General features: G+C 39.5%; 1 protein-coding gene across 6 annotated transcripts in view; it reads right to left on the minus strand.

The window, feature by feature from the left end:
• Window positions 1-20,740, minus strand: part of LOC548655 (uncharacterized loc548655) — a 24,505-nt gene extending 3,765 nt beyond the window's left edge. The window contains exons 1-9 of one of the 6 annotated variants that reach the window (XM_012956909.3): window positions 20,635-20,740; window positions 18,627-18,694; window positions 13,729-13,809; window positions 3,754-3,833; window positions 2,492-2,613; window positions 1,595-1,700; window positions 987-1,123; window positions 360-437; window positions 167-283 (exon numbers count right to left, since the gene is read on the minus strand). In XM_012956909.3, coding sequence (XP_012812363.2) covers window positions 167-283; window positions 360-437; window positions 987-1,123; window positions 1,595-1,700; window positions 2,492-2,613; window positions 3,754-3,826 — 633 coding nt within the window. In that variant the 5' untranslated portion in view covers window positions 3,827-3,833; window positions 13,729-13,809; window positions 18,627-18,694; window positions 20,635-20,740. 6 annotated transcript variants of the gene reach the window in all.
• Window positions 20,741-21,818: the final 1,078 nt, after the last annotated feature.

Consider the following 21,818-nt stretch of genomic DNA (forward strand, 5'->3'; position numbering starts at 1 on the left):
CATTTTATCATTCTCCAACCAAAATTTTCTAACCTGTCCAATTGACTCAACAACCAATCACCATGGTACGAAAATTATCGGCATGGTAATTCGGAGCCTGCACATGGCCCAAAAATCATATCGGTGCATGATGGCCAGCTTTAGTAATTTCAACACATTTTCTCACCTCAGACACAAATTTAGTGGTTGCATTGCTCAGAGTCTTCAGCATGGGGGTGGCATCAGCATAAAACAAAGACATGCGATTGGCCATCTCATTGTTGACATCACTCTCTGCATCCACCTAAATGATATTGTAAATACAAGATTAGAGTTCTGAGTTTGCATGTGTTTTGAGGATACCTAGCAATTGAAATTACCTGGAAATTGTTTAGCCGGTTGCGACTGACTGTTCGTCTGTAGTAACTGAAGTCATTTTGTATTGCAGGATTTGTCATCTGAGGACAGATCAAATTAAACAGATTACAAACTTAGGTTATGGAAGAATAGCATAGCACATTGCAGTTGCGTTACTTTATAAGAAAGGTTATTCTCTGAGGTGTTCTCTGAAATGTAACATTTTACAGTCAGTTTATTTTTTTTTGATCTCCCATCCAATTATCAGTTTGTGTGATTATCTACAGTTTGTGTGATTATCTACAGTTTGTGTGATTATCTGAAGATGGAGTGCAGATTTATGTCCTTTTGAAGTTTGAATGACATTATATTACATGTACCCATAGTTAGCAGGCTACAACATTATTTATGTCCATAAAATTACATTGATTGAAGCACATGATTGGACAATTTTATCATGATAGCTACATAAAAATGTAAAAATATATTTGGAATTTTGAGAATTTTCAGTTGAGAATTTTCAGTTACTTTCGAGTGCTATGATTAACCACAAGCCAGCCATGATGCTTAGTTTACAGTTACCCTAAAACATTTCCATCCTTCATGTGAAATAACATCTAGCACCAGCTAATTTTACACTAATCTTGTACCTTAAGTTCATCAAAGCTAAGGGTGAAGTGCAGAATCTCAGCAAACTGTTTGGCCAGAGCTTGCTCTCTCTCCAGATGTTGAGTAGGGGCAAATGGGGGGGATGTAAGAGCTTCCAGGAGGCTGTGCAAGGCATTCTCTAAATAAGACAAAAGAAGGTAAACCATGTAAATGTACTCAACTAGAAGAAAAACAACCACTGAAATCTGTTACTGCGGGTTTGACATTAGTTTTTAAGGGTAAGAACCCACGGAGCGAGTTAGTCGCCCGTGATAGATCTCTGCTACTCTGTACTAACCTCTCCGAAAAGGCTTTCCACTGGCAACAATAGTTGTCACTGTTGGAAAGCCCTTTGCATTGCTTCGGTAATCTGAAGTCGCACAAAGTTTCTCCTGCAGGCAACTTCACTCGACTTTGAATTACCGAAGCTATGCGAAGGGCTTTCCACTGGCAACTCCTACTGTACTTTCCTGTGGAAAGTCTTTTTGGAGCAGTTTGTAGCCTGCCATAGTAAGGATCTATCGGGGCGACACTACCGCTTCATGGGTTCTTACCCTGAAAGAAAAACATTACTGTTTTGAGAGAGATGTTTGTCTAATATGATAATCACCAAGTCGAAGGGAGAATTCGTAGAAACGCTTGAGTTTGGCTACCAAGGGACAGACAGCACGCCAGGCCTCCTCTTGTAGGTGCAGATCCAGTGGATTCTGAATTGCCTGGCCACAGAACATTTACAGAAAGTAATATAAATAACAATGTGACATACTAAACGTACTTATATCAATTTATTTCCCCCAAAATAACTGAAATAAGCATGGTTTGATGATTCTGGTAAAGAGGGCTATAAGATGCTATTTAATCAATAAAGACACACTAGCCCATCAGTAGGTCTGTCTTCTACCTCTTAAGTATAAAACAAGAGGCCCAGGAACAAGTATGTGTATCTAACTATTAATTCACAGTGTTAACCTAACTTAAGGGCATTTATATGAAGCTAATGTGTAAATCATTTGGTATAATAATTTAGTGGAATAAACCATTTACAGGCATAAGATCTGGAATACTTGGGACCAGGGGCTTTCTGGTTAAGGGGGCCTTCAGTAATTCAAATCTCCGTACCTTAAGTCTACAAAAAAAAATTTAAACAACCCAATAGTATTGTTTTGCCTCCAATAAGGATTAATTATACCTTATTTGGGATCAAGTACAATGTACTGTTTTATTTTTATAGTGAATAAAGGAAATCATGAAAAAAATAAAATTATTTGCTTTAAATGGACTTTATGGGACATTTTAGAAGAAAGATGACTAGTTCAGTGGAATATTTGATCCCCACATTTTATACAACTTCATAAACGGATGCCTTAATGTATTAGTTATGAAGTTGCGACCCCTTAGTGGGTACAGGACAATGAAGCCTTTATGGCTGTTAAAAGGTTCTATGAGTTGTAGTTCAATAACATTAATTTGCCACAACCCTGATTTGAGTCCTCTATTCTTGCTTTACCTGTCTTATCTCTTGTCCTGCTCCCCTGTATGACTGCAGCTCAGCCAGGACACCTTGGGCCTCCTCCAGCACAGAATTCACTTGATTCCACACAGCGGTTTCTGCCTCAGTGGGCTGAGCATCTACAGATTCCAAGCACAGGAAGGGTAGTGAGAACAAAATTTTGCTGGATCTGAAACAGATCTGTGCTTTGGTGATCTTTTTAACAGGTCTGCACAGAAAAATGAGTTACATGGTTGTCACAAAAGGAGACAGTAGGGCAGTTTGCCTTTAAGTGGTCACTACTGTAAAAGGCAAGCAGTTTACTGAAAGTGCAAAACAAGAAACTACAATAAGGGCAGAATTTACAAAAAAGAACAAAACATCCAATTGACATTATTTCTATTATCTTTATGTGAAATTGGGGTAAACAGAAAACAAAATAAGCAAAATACGTGTTGACTAGTTCTTTGTAGAAACTTCATTTAGTACTGCATACAGGCAGGTGTTTGTGGTGTGTGATATTAATCTGAGAACACACAACAGAGGAATGGGCACAAAAAATTGGCTACACACCCATGGTGGGCTAAATTAACCAGCACTTAGACACATCTGATTTACTTGCTGTTGCCTAAATGGCTGGATTAATTTGAGGGATCCAGTAAATCTGGATGGCCATTGGCAGCACTGCAATCTCTGACCAGTATGGAAACTCCAAATGCAGAGGCAGATGATGGCCAGTTGGGTTTAATGTGTCTAACGTCATGAGCCTACATGCTGTGTGTAGCAAACTTTAGTTGTTCAGGGAGAGTATAGTGTCTGACAACACATATAAAGATTTGATTATGTTACAATTGCCTTGGTGCCACTATGTTAGATAGAGGCATAGTTTTGTGCAGTGATTATTAAGAGATTAAGACCATAAAGTATATACATGCTAAAGGTTTAAAGATCTGCATATGTATGACACCAACTGCTGGAAAAAATAAGTTAGCCAGAGTATCAATATATGTACCTATGGCAGGTAGGGTAGGACACTATTAGCTGCACATTGCTCAGTTTTACAAAGAAAAGATGCATTTTCGTCATCTCATAATTTTCTAGGGAATTGACTACACTCACTGTGATTGGTTTAGGACCTATGCAGGAATAACCGTCATACGGTTGCACTTTACCAGTGAATTAATGATAAAATATGATTCAGTTTATGATGGAATGAAACAGAAACAAAAATAAATAAAAAAAAAACAAACAAAAACATGGAAAACTTAAAATGATCTCACGTTCAAAGTCAAGGAAAAAAGTGGGACACTGTTCTATGTCGTTATAAGACAGGACTTTTAAAAGGTTCCCCATCTGACACCTGGAAAAAAAAAGAGAGGTGGGAATGACAGGGGCTACTAAGGGTATAGGTGGGGTGGAAAGCAGTCCTTATCGAAGAACAACAAAACATTTTTTTTTTTAAACATTTCACTTTGAGGCCACAAAAAGAAGCAAAACATTAGTAAAGACTCCATATTAGTACAACAATAAGTACAACAATAAACCTTTAATTGCTACAATATGTAGTTGTGGACTGGATGCAATTTAGGATTCACAATTGCTATTTACCTTGCTTCCATCTGAATGATGTGAACCACAGAACATCACACTTGGCATTTTGTTCAGTTTTTTACACACTGATTCCTACTAATGGTGTACTTATTATATTGCTTGGACAGTAATGGATAATCTTTCCCTCAGCTCCCTCCATCATTGGCCAGACTGTCCATAACATAAAGCTGAATAAGATTTACAGAAGAGAGATCTTCTGGGATGTCAATCTCTGTCCTCCAGATGGTGTGAACTACATCTCGAATGACCCTCAGCCAGACTGGTTTTGTGAGGATGCTGGCAGATATAGTGAAGTTTGGAGGCTGCAAGTTTGTCATCATGTATTCCGTCCCTCACAAGTAAAAACCCCTAATGCCACAAGGAAGCCGAAAGTATTTGGCAGTGTATGGCTTTTTCTGACACACTGCAGAAAGGGAAGAAGACTATATACAGATTTCTTTTCATTTTCAGTCAGAAGACCAGTGGACCAATTGAATGCATAGCCTATTTTCTATGCACAAATTTCAATACCCAATCTCCCTTTGCTCTCATGGCTTTTTAAAAGACACAGTCTACAGCAAATTAGAAAAAACTGAGAAAAAACTGATAGAAATATATCACCTCAACTTGAAGTATGACCAAGACTAGAATGCAGTTGTTACACAATCACAGGCTTTCTTATGTTCATTAAATAGTGATATATAATGGTAGGATATTATATTTATTCACAAAACACCAAGTTGATAAGTAGTCATATAAAAGCTTAGCGTTAGCTCCTTTCAAAATATATATAAAATGGTTAGTGTGTCAATATTTTATTGCATTCAACATAACATGGTTACAAACAATTATTTGCCTGGCTACTCCACCTAATCTTCCCATAGACTGGATGCTCAAATTTTAATGTCCAAAATGGCTTTGGAAGCAGTAGTCAGCACAACACCTTGTATTTAGTTTGTAGCAGTGCAGGTTCCCCAATGGCCACTTTCCATCGGCATATCCAGGTAAAAACGATCCGGAACAGCACCTCTGATATTTTAAATTAAAATGCCTGATAAAAGGCCACACATGGCCTGAAACATTGCTGCTGTTTGCCCCTGAAACTTGCAAGGCATTTTAATTTAAAATATAAGAGGTGCAATGTCCAAAATGGCTACAACTACCTCCCAATCTAGGCTAAAGGAATAATATACCCCAACCTCAATATGTGCTACAAATATTCACAAATGATCATTGGTTTTTAATACAACCAGATGTGGATATTTTTACACATTCTGCAGTCTGGATACTGCCAGTGCCTCTTAAATGAGCATTCTACTTTGTTAATACTGGGGGTTTAGCTACTTAATTATCCCAAAGTTAAACCTGTTTAGTAACCTATCCTGCGTCAGAAATCATTCATTAGTGGGATCAAATGGACTTTGTCATAGTTGTCACAGGACATTGCTCAAGTTCTATGTGAAAAATCTCTAAGCTGCCACATAAATTACAGTAAGACATACAGATGCAGTCAAAACACAGTTTTGCTTCTCTACCCATCAGATACTTCCTCTGGTTTTCAGCTTCACCAATTCCTTGATGAAAAAAACATATTATGTTCCCCAGAGACAGGAAGTGACAAGATATGTTATGTGTATTAAGAACCACAATAGAAAATAACATTTCTTAGGACCTACATTCACCTACCATGGGCAGAATTCTCACATCCCCCCCCCCACCAATAAATCCATTAATTTCTAATTAAAGTTGCCTGGCTTTCCAATATCCTCCTTTTTATAGTCTTATATAATTCATTTCATGTGAACAACAATAAAGTCATGGTTATTCCCAATGTAACACAGCTGTGATCGACACATTACCTTTGCAGAAAACGATCTACCCTAGCAGGAGCTAAGCTACAAATACAAAGCTGCCAATTTAGAGTTATATGAGACTAAAAGCTAAAGCTACACTGATATTTTATATATGTAAGATAGGGTGACCGGATTCCTATGCACATCAGGACCTCAGCAAGTCATACAGACAGTGAACCTGTGAGACTTTGTAGGGACCCATAGGGTTAAGCTCCCTATGGCTTTGCTTCCCTACCTATTTTTATCTGTACTGTTATAGGGCAGAGCCCTTGTACTTAGTTTACAGTTGTATAGCTATCCCTTATAGGTTTAGCCTGGTAGTACACGCCCCCTGCAGACTGATATAGTGTCTAGCAGGAGGGTGTGACTTCCTCTTTTGGCTGCATGCTGTGTCCTAGGCAGAGCCCCAACTGAGCCTGGGTACAGATCCGGCCCAGTAGCCACATATCCATCCAAATTAAAGTCGGGGACAGGGCCCCGTGAATGAGGAAAAGACAGCATAGCAATATATGTTATAGCACCCTCTAGGAGGTGTGAGTTCAGACAGAATTATATAGAAAGAGCAGCCATTTGCTCCATCAAGGATAATAGCAAAGGAGTAGTCTTCCTAACAGGCATTACTGGCCTTAGATTAGGGACACAGAAGTGCTAGGGAAATAGGTTAGCAAATATGCCTTGCCCTAACCTCCAAAAGAGCATGGGACTATGCCGGTGAGCTTTCCTACCTATCACTCTGTTGGTGTTCTACCTGCCCAACCTCTTGATGAGAAGGGATATCCAGGGGAGCATCATATTTCTGCTATTGATCTATCTTTACATCAATTGTATAACTGCATGGTGATCTGTGTAACATCTGAGTGAGTATATTGAAATACCCTGAATACCCTTGTCTTGGACAATAAAGTACTATCCAGTTATTCTGCAAGAGCTCCTGGCGTCCTATTACTTTAATCTATTGCACAACACCAGTGTGAGTTGTAGTCCAATAACATCCTATAGCCCCTGACATAGCTCCCATATAGCGGAGGCCCATCCTGGGAAAGGGGGTTGCATGTAACACATGCTCTAAGTCCAAACTAGCCTGGTAATAATACCCCTATTAAGCCAAACAAGTGTTACAACTTATTAAAAATCAAGGGCAGGAGTGTCACTGGACTAACCTAAATTACACTGAGGAAATTTACATTAAAAATAAACTGGAATTACTCCCAAACACTATGTGAATCTGATATGCACTTAGCCCACTAAACAAAGTATTGACTCAAGATGCAGTGAATATTTTTTGACCAACAAATGCCTACTGTTTTGTTTAATTTACTCTCGTGTCATAATAAAAAATCTTTTTCACCTTCAAATAGTGTTACCACCTGGCTGGTATTTTACTGGCCTGGCTGGTATAAATGATGGATGATGCCAATGTTATTAATAGGGAAAAAACATAGGAAGGCCATTATTTTTTCCAGAAAAGGTGGCAATCCTACCTTCAGAATTAGTATATTGTTAAAATCAAATGATAAAAACTTTAATTCCGGACCAATAGGGCACCGTGTGCAAAGTGAAGCACATCAAGGGTGCCTTGTTCTTTACACCTGCAGTAATTTCAATGAAAAACACTGCTTTGTAAGAAACATGGTGACTAAAGCTAGATTTTTGTCTCTGCAAGCGTTGCTTACATGCAGGGTCAGACTGGGCTGGTGGGGCACTCGGAAAAAAAACAGCGGGCCCTGGCCCTCATGGGCCCCACCAACCCAGACCCAATCCACCAATTCAAAATTATTTGTGGTTTTTGAATTATTTAGCTTTTTTGTTCAGCAACTCTCCTGTTTGAAATTTCAGCAGGGTCTGAATAGAAAGATAAGTAATAAAAAAATTACAATAACAATACAATTGTAGGCTTAGAGAACAATATTTTATGGCGAGGATCTCCAACTTTATTTTAACGGGGAGCCACATTCAGGTATAAAAATAGTTGGGGAGCAACACAAGAGTGAAAAAAGTTCTTGGGGGTGCCAAGGGCTGCAATTGGCTATTTGGTAGCCCCTGTATGGACTGGCAGCCTACATCAGGTTCTGTTTGGCAGTACATCTGGTTTTTATGCAACCAAAGCTTGCCTCCAAGCCAGGAATTCAAAATTAAGAACCGACTTTGAGGCCACTGGGAACAACATGTTGCTCGCGAGCCACTGGTTGGGTATCACTGGTTTATGGGCTACCATAGTCACTGACCCCCATTAAAAGCTTGAAAGTCAGAAAAAACAGGGCGAAATAACAAAAAAAAATTCAAAAGAAAATGAAGATCAGTTGAAAGTTTGCTTAGAGTTGGTCATTCTGTAACATACTAGAATATAACATGAAGGTGAATTTCCTCTTTATGGAACCACTTGGTCATTCAAGTCTCACAAACAGCACTTTAATTAATTAGGAAATCAAATGCTCCAAGACAGCTACTGGGTATTAGTAATAGGACAGACTAGATCCAGCTGAGAATGAGTGCTGTGATAGACTAAGATCCAACTAGATAATGTCAGCAGTGGTTTTGGGGATTTGAAATGCTGATGTGTGCGTGTCTGAGCTTGAGATTTTTTTTTTAACCCACTCATCATAAGCTTCTAGTTGTAAAATGTAAGAAAAGGTTTACTACACACTGATCCCCATGTTTAGGTTGTGACCTGGCATCACAGCAGACAGGAAAAAGAGAAATGGGAATTGTACTTAATCATATGAGTTTATTCTTCTGAGTGAACATGCATAGAAGGAGAAGAGCAGTGGCACTACAGGTAAACTCTGTGATAATGAAACAGGTTGTGGATTTAGGAAAGAGCCACAAGGGAGTTTGGTGGAACACAAAGATAGGGTTTTGTCACGAGGTTGTAAACTCTAAACTGTTAGAACAAATAGCAGAAAAAACCTTAGTTCCACATAAAACTACATATTTTCCAAAATAAGTTGGATTTATCCACTAAGTCAAAACTAAATTGGCTACAACTTAGAGGCAGATTTACTAAAACTCTAACATTTCTCATTTTTTTCTTTTTTAAAATTTGAATAAACTCATTTCCACAAATGTGTGAGAAAAAGTCTAAAAAAAAATCGAGAAACTGCAACTTTTACAAATTGTCACACAGAAAACCCCGGTGACCATGTCAAAAATCCAAAGCAAAAGAAGAATCCTCCAGGGAGCTCTGGCAATAACTTTTACATGATCTTAGGCAGTTTAAGATGGTGAATTGTCGGAATCAGATTTTTAGCCGTTTCGACTCATAGTAAATCTCAAAAAAGTCACAACTTTTTTTAAGTTTTGACACAAAAAAATCTGAATCGGATAAAAAAAAAAAATCTTAATGTTAGTAAATGGCCCCCTTAGTGTGGCCAGTGCATACTTAAGGTAGCCCAGTGGTACGCATCAAATTAATTTTCTGTACTGATATTTTTTTAAACTTATCTTTGTATTACTAGGTAAGATGGGAAATCGCCTTCAAGATTGTTTTATACATACATATATATCTATAAATGTGATATATAATTTGGTTTTACCCTGTTGCTATACATTTGCTTGTAGTTTTAAAGCAACAATGTATTCTGTATAAACCACCCGTGTGTGTGTAATTTATTTCTGTCTTTAGCACTACAAGTTCCTGTTGCACATGACCACTTTTTAGTGAAGTTCTGCCTTTTCTTTCAAAAACATTTTTGGATGGTTTTGTGGAGGGAACTGTTCTTTGTGCAAAATATATATAGTATACTGGTGTTAGTCAAACCATTCTCTGTGCGAAATAGTAAGTTACAGTAAGTGAAACTAATCTACATTACTATTTCAGCATTTAGGCATGCATACACAACAAACTCCTTATATAAATTCCCTCACTTTTCTGATAAACAAAAATAAGTACAAACTATGACATTGACACTGTACAATGTGTTGAACTAAATCACATAATAAAAAAAATTCACGTAATAAGAAACTCAAAATTCTCAGAGCAGTATGGATTATTAGTACTATTCCCCCCTTATAGTGGCATGTATATATATATAGGGTCGGACTAGGGGGTGAAGGGCCCACTGGGGCTGCTGCCCCAGGGGCCTCGCACACCCCAAAGTGCCTCCGCTGGCCGCGTCCACCACAGGGGCCCCCCGCCATGCCCCCTTACCCCCCCAATAGAGGCCACTGCCTGAAGTCCTCCCCTGATTGCGCATAAGTGAAACCCATCAGGGGAGGGACACCTGTGGGTCTAGGCCGCCGGGGCCCACCAGGTTTTTTCCCGGTGGCCCAGTGTGACCCTGTGTATATAATTTAGGAAGCTCTCAGTTCTAGCTTACCAGATCTGAGAAGGCTATGATTATTCACTCTTTCACAACCAGACTATGTTACAACAAAGCATACTATGGAGAAGGTGTTTTCTGATGAACCCAAGCCAGGGCCCTGCATGTGCCCCTGATCCTCCCTTACCCCCTGCAGGGGCCCCCGCTGGGCCTCCCTAACTCCCCGCAAGGTCCCCCACCCAATGTCCTTCCCTGAGCATGCGCAAGTTTCAGGGGAAACTTCAGGTGAGGAGTGGTTGGCCTGGGGAGTGCTGGCAAAGGTCGGGTCTGGGCCGCTGGGGCCCAGTCTGACCCTGACCCAAGCATAAATATATGGAGTAATACTGTATAGGCCAACACAACCAGATTCCTTATCAAGTATCCAGCAGCAGGCCATGGGTTTTAAAAATATTTAGAAAACTCCATATGGTTAATTAATCATGTAGGGGACATCATACAGTGCCTGACAGGACTGACAGGACTCTGGTGCAAAGTGCAGAGAGCAAGTTGCACATGATATTGGCCCTAAAGTGTTTTTGTTTTTTAGTGCTTGTGCATTGTGCTTGTTAGATATGCAGTACCAAAATCTGACTCAAACACAGACACTCCGTACTACAATATAATCAACGGCTCTATCAAGGGCAATCAAACATATGTACAATATAAATTAAAATTCCATTCAGTTTCTAAATATTCTGTATTCAAAATGCCACTATGTGCAGTAAATGGATGCAGAGAGTAGTAAGTAGTATATTTAAAGACACTGTGAACTAACGTACAATCTAGCAAACCACCAACTGCAAATACAGGGTAATAACCTCAACCCTAACACATACTGAGTCAATTTCCCTTAGTACAACTGGATCATTTACCTTTTTGCAGTTTATACCTGTATTGTAACAGTATTAAAAAAGGCTGATATGGTTGTACAGGTATGGGACCTGTTATCCAGAATGCTCGGGACCTGGGGTCATTCAAATCAACTCCCAGTGTTATAGCAAATAACAAAAGTAGCATAAAGACTCAGATGTTCTTTGATATATGCTGTAGTAAAGTACTTATATACAATCCGAAACCTCTACCAATCAGCAGAAGTGCCTACTTACAAACTGATGATTAGAGGTATTGCTTGTAGTAATCAATCAAGCACTTCTTTCTCTACTCTATATGTGTCCTCAGACTCCAATAAAAAGATATACAAAAAATCCAAATAGTGTTTAATATATATAAAAAAAACTTTAAAACATGTTTCACTTACATTTAGTTTTTTGGGGTTAGTCACAAGGTTACTGTTTAGTACCAGAGGAGGATCATGTCGGCATAGTCCCCTCATGGCTCTACTTGCGACTGTACGTGATGTCACCCCACCTGACGTGTTTCGCTGGACAAATCAGCTTCCTCAGAGGCTTGTAGAGGCTCTTAGAATGAGGCACAAGCAGGCAGTATTCGATTCAAAGGGCAGTTACACATGCCTCATGCAGTGGGCAAAAAAAAGGCAGATTGCTGCCTTTTTTTGCACTTTGTACACAGTGTTTGCAAATGAGCTCTATAGTCAATATGCTATTTGCCACATCATGCCTTATTACGGATTAAGTGTAAGCTGAATCTCATTTTATAGACCTGGTATACACTTGAAGTCATCCACCACAAGAAAAACTTAAAGTTATCCATATATAAGAAACACAGCAGTGCCGTGGTTAGCATTGCTGCCTTGCACATTACTGGGTTTTGGTTGTTTTCCCTATGAATATGTGGGTTTCCTCTCATAGTCCAAGAACCTGCGGCTTCTGATAAAATTAACTCTAGTTTGTGCACATGGTATTGATTGTACATTTTCAGGGCCCCTTACACCACCCTATTAAAACTCTGCCCATGACCCACCCAAACCCTGTCTTTTTTCAGGTAACACTAACCCTCTTTCAAATGACTGCCCTGGCACAGACTGTTGTTAGTGTTGTCAACTTATTTCTGGTGCATACACGAGATTTTGGGGTGATACAAAGCTTGCCTTACTAACAATGTCCACAAAATGGTGAGTGTAAGTAAAGTTTATTTTGCTTGACAACCCAATAGAAAAGGTTTCGGAATTATTTCATAGGGTAACCATCGAACCATCAGTCCCCAATTTGGGGGGACTGACCTCACTTCAGAGTCACTGTATCTGTGGAAAATTGACCCTGGCAAGCATCCTTGTCTCTGAAAGCTATTCCCAGCTGTGCCTGAGGCAACAGAGCTGTTGTCTATTACCTGATCCCCTTCCCTCCTCCCACTTCCTCCAATATATATTATACAGGGATGGGAATTTTTAGCAGACTTAAGATATAGATATCTAAACTCTAGACCCCTTATCTGGAAAAGGCCTGGTTCTGAGCATTCTGGATAACAGGTCCCATACCTGTATTAAAGTATATTAAGAATAAAATATTTCGCTGTGATATTGAGTGGGCATACAACAATGGGGGTGTAAGGCAAAAAGTGGGTGTGGCATATAAACATTTTTTTGTTTATATACCACACTGCTCTATGCGCAGCAGGCCCTTCTTGTTCTTGATTTGACTGGTAACCTTACTATATATAGTTACAACAAATCCTTCTGAAGTTTAACTAATCTTTTTCCCTGAGTCTTTCCTCATAGCTCTCACCTCTTATGTGCATTTTGTGCATGCACACTGAGTGTCTCAATGGTCAGACATATAGTAGTGACACAACTATAGGGCAGAGCTACTTATGGAAGGCCTTAGTAGGAGTTTGTCAGTGGTATACTATCAGTACACCTGCTCAGTGTTGTAAGGGTTGCAAATCATTTTAATAAATTATTTTTTAAAGATAAATGTCCTCTAGTGTGTACATTTAACATAACTTCAAAGATGCATGTATTTCTTAACAACATCAAAATTCCTAAGCAAACCTTGGTTGATATCTCTTTAAATGCTATGCACAATAACCAAACCATATGAACAGGCGTGTACGCTTGTGCTTTACTACAGCTTTATTAAAGAGTACAAAGATATTCCAACACAGAACACAGAAAACAGGAAACAAACTAAGAAGGTTTCTGCAGAACAAACAGAAATATAAATAAAAGGCTGCACCCGCTCCCACTGCTCAAATTCAGTAAGCCTCACTCAGGCTCTATTAGTACCACCCGATTGGCAGCCTTTACTTCTTCATTCAGCCCCCTTGCTTTCATTCATTCATTTACTTAGTCTTTAACCTTGTCCTGCTACTATATTTATTTCTTTTTCTTGTTAAAACACCTTTTCACTCATTATGACAACATTCTTTTATAAGTACACAGATATAAGCGTTCTATGAAAGCCAGCTATTGGTAGCCTCCTCAAACAAAAATGCCACCCTCCTCCCCTGTCTATATACTCTCAGTCTCACTCCTCTTCAATTATTTTCTCCCATTCAGACATCAACAAACAACACTTCTCCTTGGCCCCTCTTTTATATTCTTATAAACACAATTCTCAGAGACATAATTTGTTAAAGATAAACTTAATAAACTTACTTTCAAAATCCAGGAAAAAATGAGGACAATTTTCTAAATCTTTTCCCAAAACCTTAATGAGGTTTCCCATGACCCGCAGACCTGAGGAAGACCAGAGAGAGAGAAACAAAGATTACAACATGCCTTGATACAGCAAAGACCCCACTATATAGACTTTCATTTATCCATGGAACCAAACTGTTCTAAAGTTATCTGTAATCTCCTGCACATGTTATTGGTCCATTTATTTCTAATGTACAGATAGAGTGTCTGAGTAGCTCAGTCTTACATTTTTCTGTATGTGCAGGCTTCTTTCTGACTTTCTCTGCGGAAATGAAGTTTTTTGTGTTACCACTTCTGTTTTTCTCTATTTCTGAGAGGTAAGAGGAAGCTGCAAGCTAGTAAGTCTGCATTCTCTGCACTTCCTGTGTAAAAGATGATCTCGCTAAGGGTCCTAATCTTCATATGAACAAGATAAACATAATTTATCAAAGCTGTTACATAAAGATTGTAACCAACAATTAAAAAGTGCTTCTTATTATTTAAATATATAAAAGAAATAGATAGACAAACAGATAGAGAGATAGATAGATATAGAACAATGTACACTCTATTACAAATTATAAGGCTATTCAAAGTCACTGAGGACTTCCATGGTTATAAAAAGGCACAAGGCCATAGGCCAAGTACTTTTATACAGGCCATGGAAGTGCAAGCTGACTTCAAATATCCTCATATTTTACAACAGGGGCAACAAAATTTTTCACTGGCTTTTGCAAGTAACGTGATACAAATGGTATCACTAATCACTGGGTATCAAGATACACTATATTTTTCAGGCTTTTCATGGTTCTTGTGTTTTAAACAGCGAATAATGTGCCCCTTAGTATTACTAAGGAGTTGAGGCACCATAGTTCTTTTAGCCAAAAGTCCCTAGCCAGCAGTACTTACCTGAGCCGACACTCAGACATAGATAAAGGCTCCGCTGCAGTTGCGTCATTCACACTGGGATAGGTGAAGCGTGATCCTTGCATAGATTGGAGAACTGTGTTCATTTGTAATAAGCCTGTGGAAGGATTGCGCTGCACCCATTCCAGCATGACAGAAGGAAAACAGCATGGCTTCTTCTACTATCTGTGCACTTCCTGCCAAGCAGGTACTGCTGGTCTGAGGGCAACTCAGGAATTTTGGCCAGAAATATTTTGGTGCTGCTACACTTTAGTAATACTGACACATTCCTAGTCAGTGTCACTTTAATGAATATCTGTGTAAAAGGCATAATTTCTGCCACACGGACTCAATAAGGTTATTAGCATGTGATTTACTAGGTGCAAGTCAATTGTGCAGGTAGGCACAAAACACTAAGTAAACCCTGGAAGTACCACCTCTTCAAAGCAGGTGTTAATACCTGGGCTTTCTTGCATCCATAAAACCTGTACCAGGGCTAGGAATAGGGGCAGGCACATGCCTAGGGCACAATGCTGAGGGGCGCTAGGCACATAACTCTTTTGTTTACCTTTTCCACTTCCAGCCCTTCTTCAACTCCTAGCCAACACTCTCTTCACTAGAAGAGCTAAAATTCCACTTACAAATTTGAATATCATCTTTTAAAGTTGCTAGGAGCAACTTTTTGCCACCCATAATAACCTGTGGGGCACTGCCTTCTGAGGCAAAATTCTCAATTTGTCTCATACTAGAGGCTCCCCTGCCTGAAGTTTGAGCTGCTAGGTCTCTTATACATTTTAGCATAGGCGGGTTGATTTCTGTGTTTGGCAAGGCTAATTAAAGACAGATTCCTTTATACTATCCCAGGGCCAGTATCATGTAAAATTCCCAGAACCCATTAGGGGATAAGGATAATAAAGTTTCATATATAATACATAAGAACACATGACAAGACAAATATTGTGCCAATATCATGCATCTAAGAACAGGCTGCAGGATAAATACAGTGCCAGCTCTATATATAATACCCGCAGACCACGTGGTAGTATACTGTAAATATCACTGTCAATTTTATGTATAATACCCCAGGATAAATGCTCAGGGCAGCTTAGCCTTCATTAAAATCCACCCAAGTATTCAAGGATTTTATTGGTCACTGCAGCTGCTGCTTGGCAGCGCTAGCTAGCACTGTATAATACCCTAGAATGCATGGCAGGGTGAAGACAGTGCCAAATTAATGTATAATAATCTCAGAACACATGGCAGGAAAAAGGCAGTGCCAACTTCATGTATAATACCTCATTTCACAAGTGTTGGTTCCCCCTAAGCTTTTATTAAAATGTGCCCATAAATTTATTGGTCATTGCAACTTGCAGCTGCTGCTTGGCACTGAATGCTGCTTGTCAGCCTCCTATCTAATAGCACTGCTGAATACTTTCTCCTCTCAGATTTCCCCAAACGTATCATGTTATAGGTACAAGCAAAAAAAAATATTACCACAGCCTTGGTGCAATTATTAGAATTTGGTGGTGAAAGTAGAAGTTACTGGGCCCCACAGGGAAATCTTTTATAGCCCCCGCACAAGAAGAAGAAAATATTTGTTTTTTTGATTGGTTTTAACATTTACTTGGTCCCTCACTAGGCCCTCAATACTACTGGCCTTTCACTAGCCACTGGGTCTACCCTAGTTTATATTTAACCCCATCACATTGCCCAGTTTGCAATTTGTTTAAACCTTTTATAGTGAAATACTAACCATTTGTTTATCTGCAATCTATGGGGCATATTTACTAAAGTTTTCTAACTCACGTAAGAAAACAGGTTTTGGGGGGCTTTGCCCTTACATTAAAATACAATTTCATTCAAAATGAAACAGGCTTACTGTAACTGACTCCCCAAGCCAATCCCATTGCTCAGTTGCCATGAATAGGACCAGAACTAGGGAGAGCAAGTGCCTTGGGTGCAGTTATGCTGCACTGTGCCCTCTGCTTGTAGCACTGGGAAAGGGGGACCTGGCAGTGAGTGGCGTGTGGGGGTAACAAGGCAGGAGCCTGACAGTGACCCAAGCAGGCTGTAGGTTGACAATAGTGTCAGACCATGAGGATAGATTGGTGTCAGGCACCCTTGGGCTCCTGGAACTCTTGGCTTGGCTCTGGCAATGTACTAGTGGTTGTATTTATAGTTTATGTATGTGAGTATAGATTGGTAGGTGTGGGTTAGGTGTGCTGGGTTTACTTGGATGGGTTGAACTTGATGGACACAGGTCTTTTTTCAACCCTATGTAACTATGTAACTATGTAACTATGTAACTATGTAATGAATGGTGTGCTGTGAGCAGCAAAAGTCATGATTACAACAATTACAAAAACATAGGACCAAAACTGGCTCTTGTGGCACTCCACTAATAAATGGTTACAAATATGAAGTTGTAGCATTTATAAAATTCCTACATGCAACACTTTAACATTTTGTTTGGTTCCTAATATTTATTAGATCACAAAAACAATTCCTTCTAATAAAACATATCTTGATAAATAAGCTGCATGAATCCATATTGATGGTCAAACAATGCTTGTTTAATGTTTAAATGATTTACAGCAGATTTAAGGTATGGTGATTCAAATTACACAAAGATCCTTTATCTGGAAAACCCCAGGTCCCAATCATTGCTTAAAGCAGATCCTATACCTGCACTATGATATCAGAATAGGACTTTTATGTCATATGTTACTTTCAAAAATGAAAGCTTTAAAATCTAGGCTATAACTTAATCGCTCTAGTTCCTGGAAAAGGATTGACATACACAGCGCTACTAGAACAAGCAATGTAGGCCACTTATTTATTGCTCTGGTACTCATGAGATGCTCTGTGGGTCATAAAGACAAGGAATATGCCATTCTAATACATTGGCCTACATATTCATGTCAGTCTATGAATAGATAATCAAGGCTTGTTTCAGAACATGGTACAGATGGCATTTATCCTAGATTAAAGGAGAACTAAACCCTAAAAATAAATATTGCCATATTTTATATAGTGAACTTACTGCACCAGCCTAAAGTTTCAACATCTCAATAGCAGCAATGATCCAGAACTTCTGACTTGTCACAGGAGCTCCCCATCTTGGGAAGTGTCAGTGGTACTCACATGCTCAGTGGGCTCTGGGCAGCTGTTGAGACATTGAGCTTAGGGGTTGTTGCAAATTATCAAGCTGAAAATGAGGTTTGCTTGTCATATAAGCTGAAACTACAGGGCTGATTATTACATTTTGATGCTAATTGCGCTGGTTTCTGAGCTGCCATGTAATGACAATTTCAATTAATTACTAATCAGCCTTATATTGTGACATTTATATTCTATATATACAGTATATTGTGAGTCGGTCCCTAAGCTCAGTAACTGACAGCAGCACAGAGCATGTGCAGTGAATCAGGAGAAAAGAAGATGGGGGGCTACTGGGGCATCTTTGGAGGCACATATCAAATAAATTCAGTTTGCAAAGTGATTGTTTAAGCAAAATGCTATTATGCAGCCCATCTAGCAAGGTTTACAAGAAGTGATGTGGAAATCAAAAAGTAATTTCCACATTTTTAGACAGCCAAATTAGATATCACATTGATAACTGATATGTATAAGTACTTAAGGGCCAAGTCTGAAGTTCTACAGCTTTTGCTGTACTACAACTACCACAATCCCACCAACAGCCAAGTAAGCTATTCTGCTCACTTATCTCTATTTCTGGTTCCACCGATAGCTGTCCATCAGGTATACAGTGGCCCACTGCTGTCTATAAGTAATGGGATGTGGTTTAGTTTAAAGGAATGTAGACAATAGAACATATCTAGGTAAATGCACAGTATAAAGTGCCACTAAACCACAACATTTGTGTCATTTTACTCTAATGTGTGTGAATTTGTCATAGATTTTGTGCCATTCTGGCTTTGAGATATCAATGGATTCACATAGAGCCTTACCAAGTACAGCTCTATCAACAGCCACTGCTGAACGGTTCCCTCCCGTCACTTCATCAGTACAGAAGGAGCTGCAAAAAAACACACAGATGCATTGAGTGCAATCAATACTTTAGCCTGCTTATAATGCTGCATATCACTGTGAGTGCAAGACCTGCTTGCTTGTGCATCCCTCTCAGTGCACTGCACAATAACCCTTCCCTCTTCATTTACTGCATTGTACTGGTTGTTTATTGCAACTCAAATATCACCTAATATTTTAGATAATCATCAGCACTCTGTAGTATGCCAAGGTACAACTCTGCAAGGTATTTTGTGTGTTTCTCAAGGGCAAGCACCAGATTTACAAGCTAAAATAAGTATGAAATATTTATCTGTTCACTGTAGGATTCCCTTTCATGTAGCAGACATTTATATTGTTAAGGCAATATACGGCTGGCTTCATTTGTTACTGTTTTTCTGTGGCTCGCCTAAGATTTTATGGATTTAAAAAAGGACTCAAGGAATAAAAGAGGTGCTATGGAAGCCCATAAAATTAAACTGCATTGGTAAGGTCACTGACCCTGCCTATCAGGAGCTGCCTTTGTTTTATAGATAGAAGATAAACCGGAAAGGGCTTTAAGGGAAAGTAAGGAATGGACATCCTTTATAACAAAATTCTAACCTCATGGGCTATCTGCTTTCTCATTGCTTTGTACTTTGTACTTTGCTAATTTTTAGGTGAAATTCTTAGTTAAGAAACACAAAAAAGCAAGGGTTGACCTTGAAGACTGCACCAGGGAGAAGCAATCTGCATTTAATCTGCAAAGCACAGTGCATTACTTTCCTAATACACTGCATATCTGCTGTTTTCCAGTCTGCGCTGCAATGGGCACTACATGCTCTCCTTGCTCATGATTACTCTCCGCATTTCCCATTTCTGCTGCTTTTCCATGAACAAACTTTCAGTTCCTCCTTTTTTAGGGGAAGAGGGGTAAGCAGAAACAAGGTTTTGTGCTTCTCTGATATTTAAGTTTCATTATTGTGTAAATATTCCTGGAACCAGTTAGGCTTATCATCCTGCCACTAGTTCCTATGTCTACATTAGATCAGAACCTCTTTATAAAATAACTTTAGGTGCACCTCCTATTCCTTTTGTTTTACTGGCAGACAATGTAGAAATGTGCCTATTTGCCCACCCTCCTTGTCTAGCAATGTGACCCACTGTGCTGTGCATGCACAGTACCACTACTGTCACTAAAGCCGCTAGCACCTCCCACCTTCTCAACTCCTCTGCCTCTCCCATCAGCTGTATAGGAGACAGTGCAAATCCATTATCTAGAAGCACTATGGGGGATCAGCTGGATGAGGAGGGGGAGAGGCAGAGTGCGGCAAGGGATGTGAAGGAGAGAAAATGGAGGGAAAAGGGTCAGGAGGAAGAGATGGGAGGCAAAATATATTGCTATAATTGGCATACTGTTCCAAAAGCATTACCGTGCTTCATGCATACATAAGCAGGTACATCAAGCATGCAGTGTATATGTGTGTATAGCTCAACCTCAATACATGCAGCACAAAATCTCTGGATCATTTCACACATCCTCTATTAAGTACTTAAGTTACAAAGCATCTAGTAATACACAGCTTGCATGCCACAAACACCATTGCACAAAATGCTCTGTACAGATCCCAAGCTAAAAATCATGCCCTGTAGCAAAATTGACAGTTTAAGATCAGATCAGCTTATGTAGATATATTGCATTTATCATACACACATTTAGTTAATCCAATATCCAAAATAATAATTTTCTTCCATACACACACTGTCTAAGCAACATACCTTTCCTAAGGAGACATGAACCCTAAGTATTACAGACATCCTTTGTTCTAACACACATTATAGATACACTAATTTGTGCATCACACACATCTGGTTAGTCGTGTATTTTCTGTTACAAACATGCCACAAATAACATGCAGGTAAATAGCTGTGCCCTGATTCCCCTCTCCACCCCCTGCACACAGCACTCACCGCTCAGCCGGCTGCAGGAGCGTGTGAGGATAGGAGAGTCAGCAGCACAGTGCGGCTGTGTATGGATGTGTATGCCTGTACCAAGGAGTCCTGCAGCTGCTAACTGTGCAAAATACATCACAAAAGCAGACACCCTCCCCCCAGACCAACTGTGACGTCTACATGGGCAGATTAACCCCCTGCATCCTTAGCACTGGCAGACATACCCCATGTAGCAAGACAAACCATCCCTTACATGCTTAGATTTAGAAACATTAACCTTTTTTGAACTATTAGTGGAGATTCATCTTTTGCTGCTTTTAAACAAAAATGAACTTGCAGCACTCATTACCTCATCTGCTCCTGTTATATCAGGTTGGACTGTATTGTCCAACCTTTCTATATATATGGAAAAACGCTAACACCTGTGCATCAGTGCGTTTCTCATTGGGCGTTTTCCTCCGATGGAGGATCTGCTATGTGTGACAGTAGTCAAAAAGTGCTCGGTGTAAGCTATGGGGCCAGGGACCAACCATTTATTGTTTTTTTATAGCCTTTTTTTCTTGAACAAAAATGCAAGAATAAATAAATAACACCTGCAGAGCAACCACCACAGAAATATGAATGAAAGAACCAAAACAGTCACTCCAGAATGCAAGCAGAGGATTAGTTGAATTAGATGTCAGTCTCTGCCTGAGACACAGAAACCACTGTACCAAGAACTGTTGCTATGGTGACTGCCAGTATAAGGCCAGTATCGCTAGTACTACTGGGTCCCACACTTCAAGAAATGTGAAATTCAGGATGCAGCTGCTGTGTGGAATTACAGAGGGGCAATGATGCTGAGAAAACATTGCATTCATGAATGGTAATATAAAGAAGGGTTATTCACATAGGAGTCTGCCTTAAAATTGTTTTTACTGCAAATGTTCCTCAGAGAAAACCTGTAGCAGAACAATTAAATCTATCCAGGGCAGAGGAAACTGGCCTAAACCCTGACTTATTTCCCAAAGGGCAAAAACCTCAGTTGTTGCCTCACTGTAGTCTAAAGACGTATACTGATTTTAAGGAGAAACTATAGCACCATGACTTGACACTTCTCTATGTGGTTTTGGCCAGCAGCTTTTGACCACTCACTAATTTTCTGTTAATTCCTGACCCTTTTTCCCATTGAGAAGAAGTCCATCTGTAATGCCTTCATTCAG

The sequence above is a fragment of the Xenopus tropicalis genome, chromosome 2 (genome assembly GCF_000004195.4).
Source record: "Xenopus tropicalis strain Nigerian chromosome 2, UCB_Xtro_10.0, whole genome shotgun sequence".
Lineage (NCBI taxonomy): Eukaryota > Metazoa > Chordata > Amphibia > Anura > Pipidae > Xenopus > Xenopus tropicalis.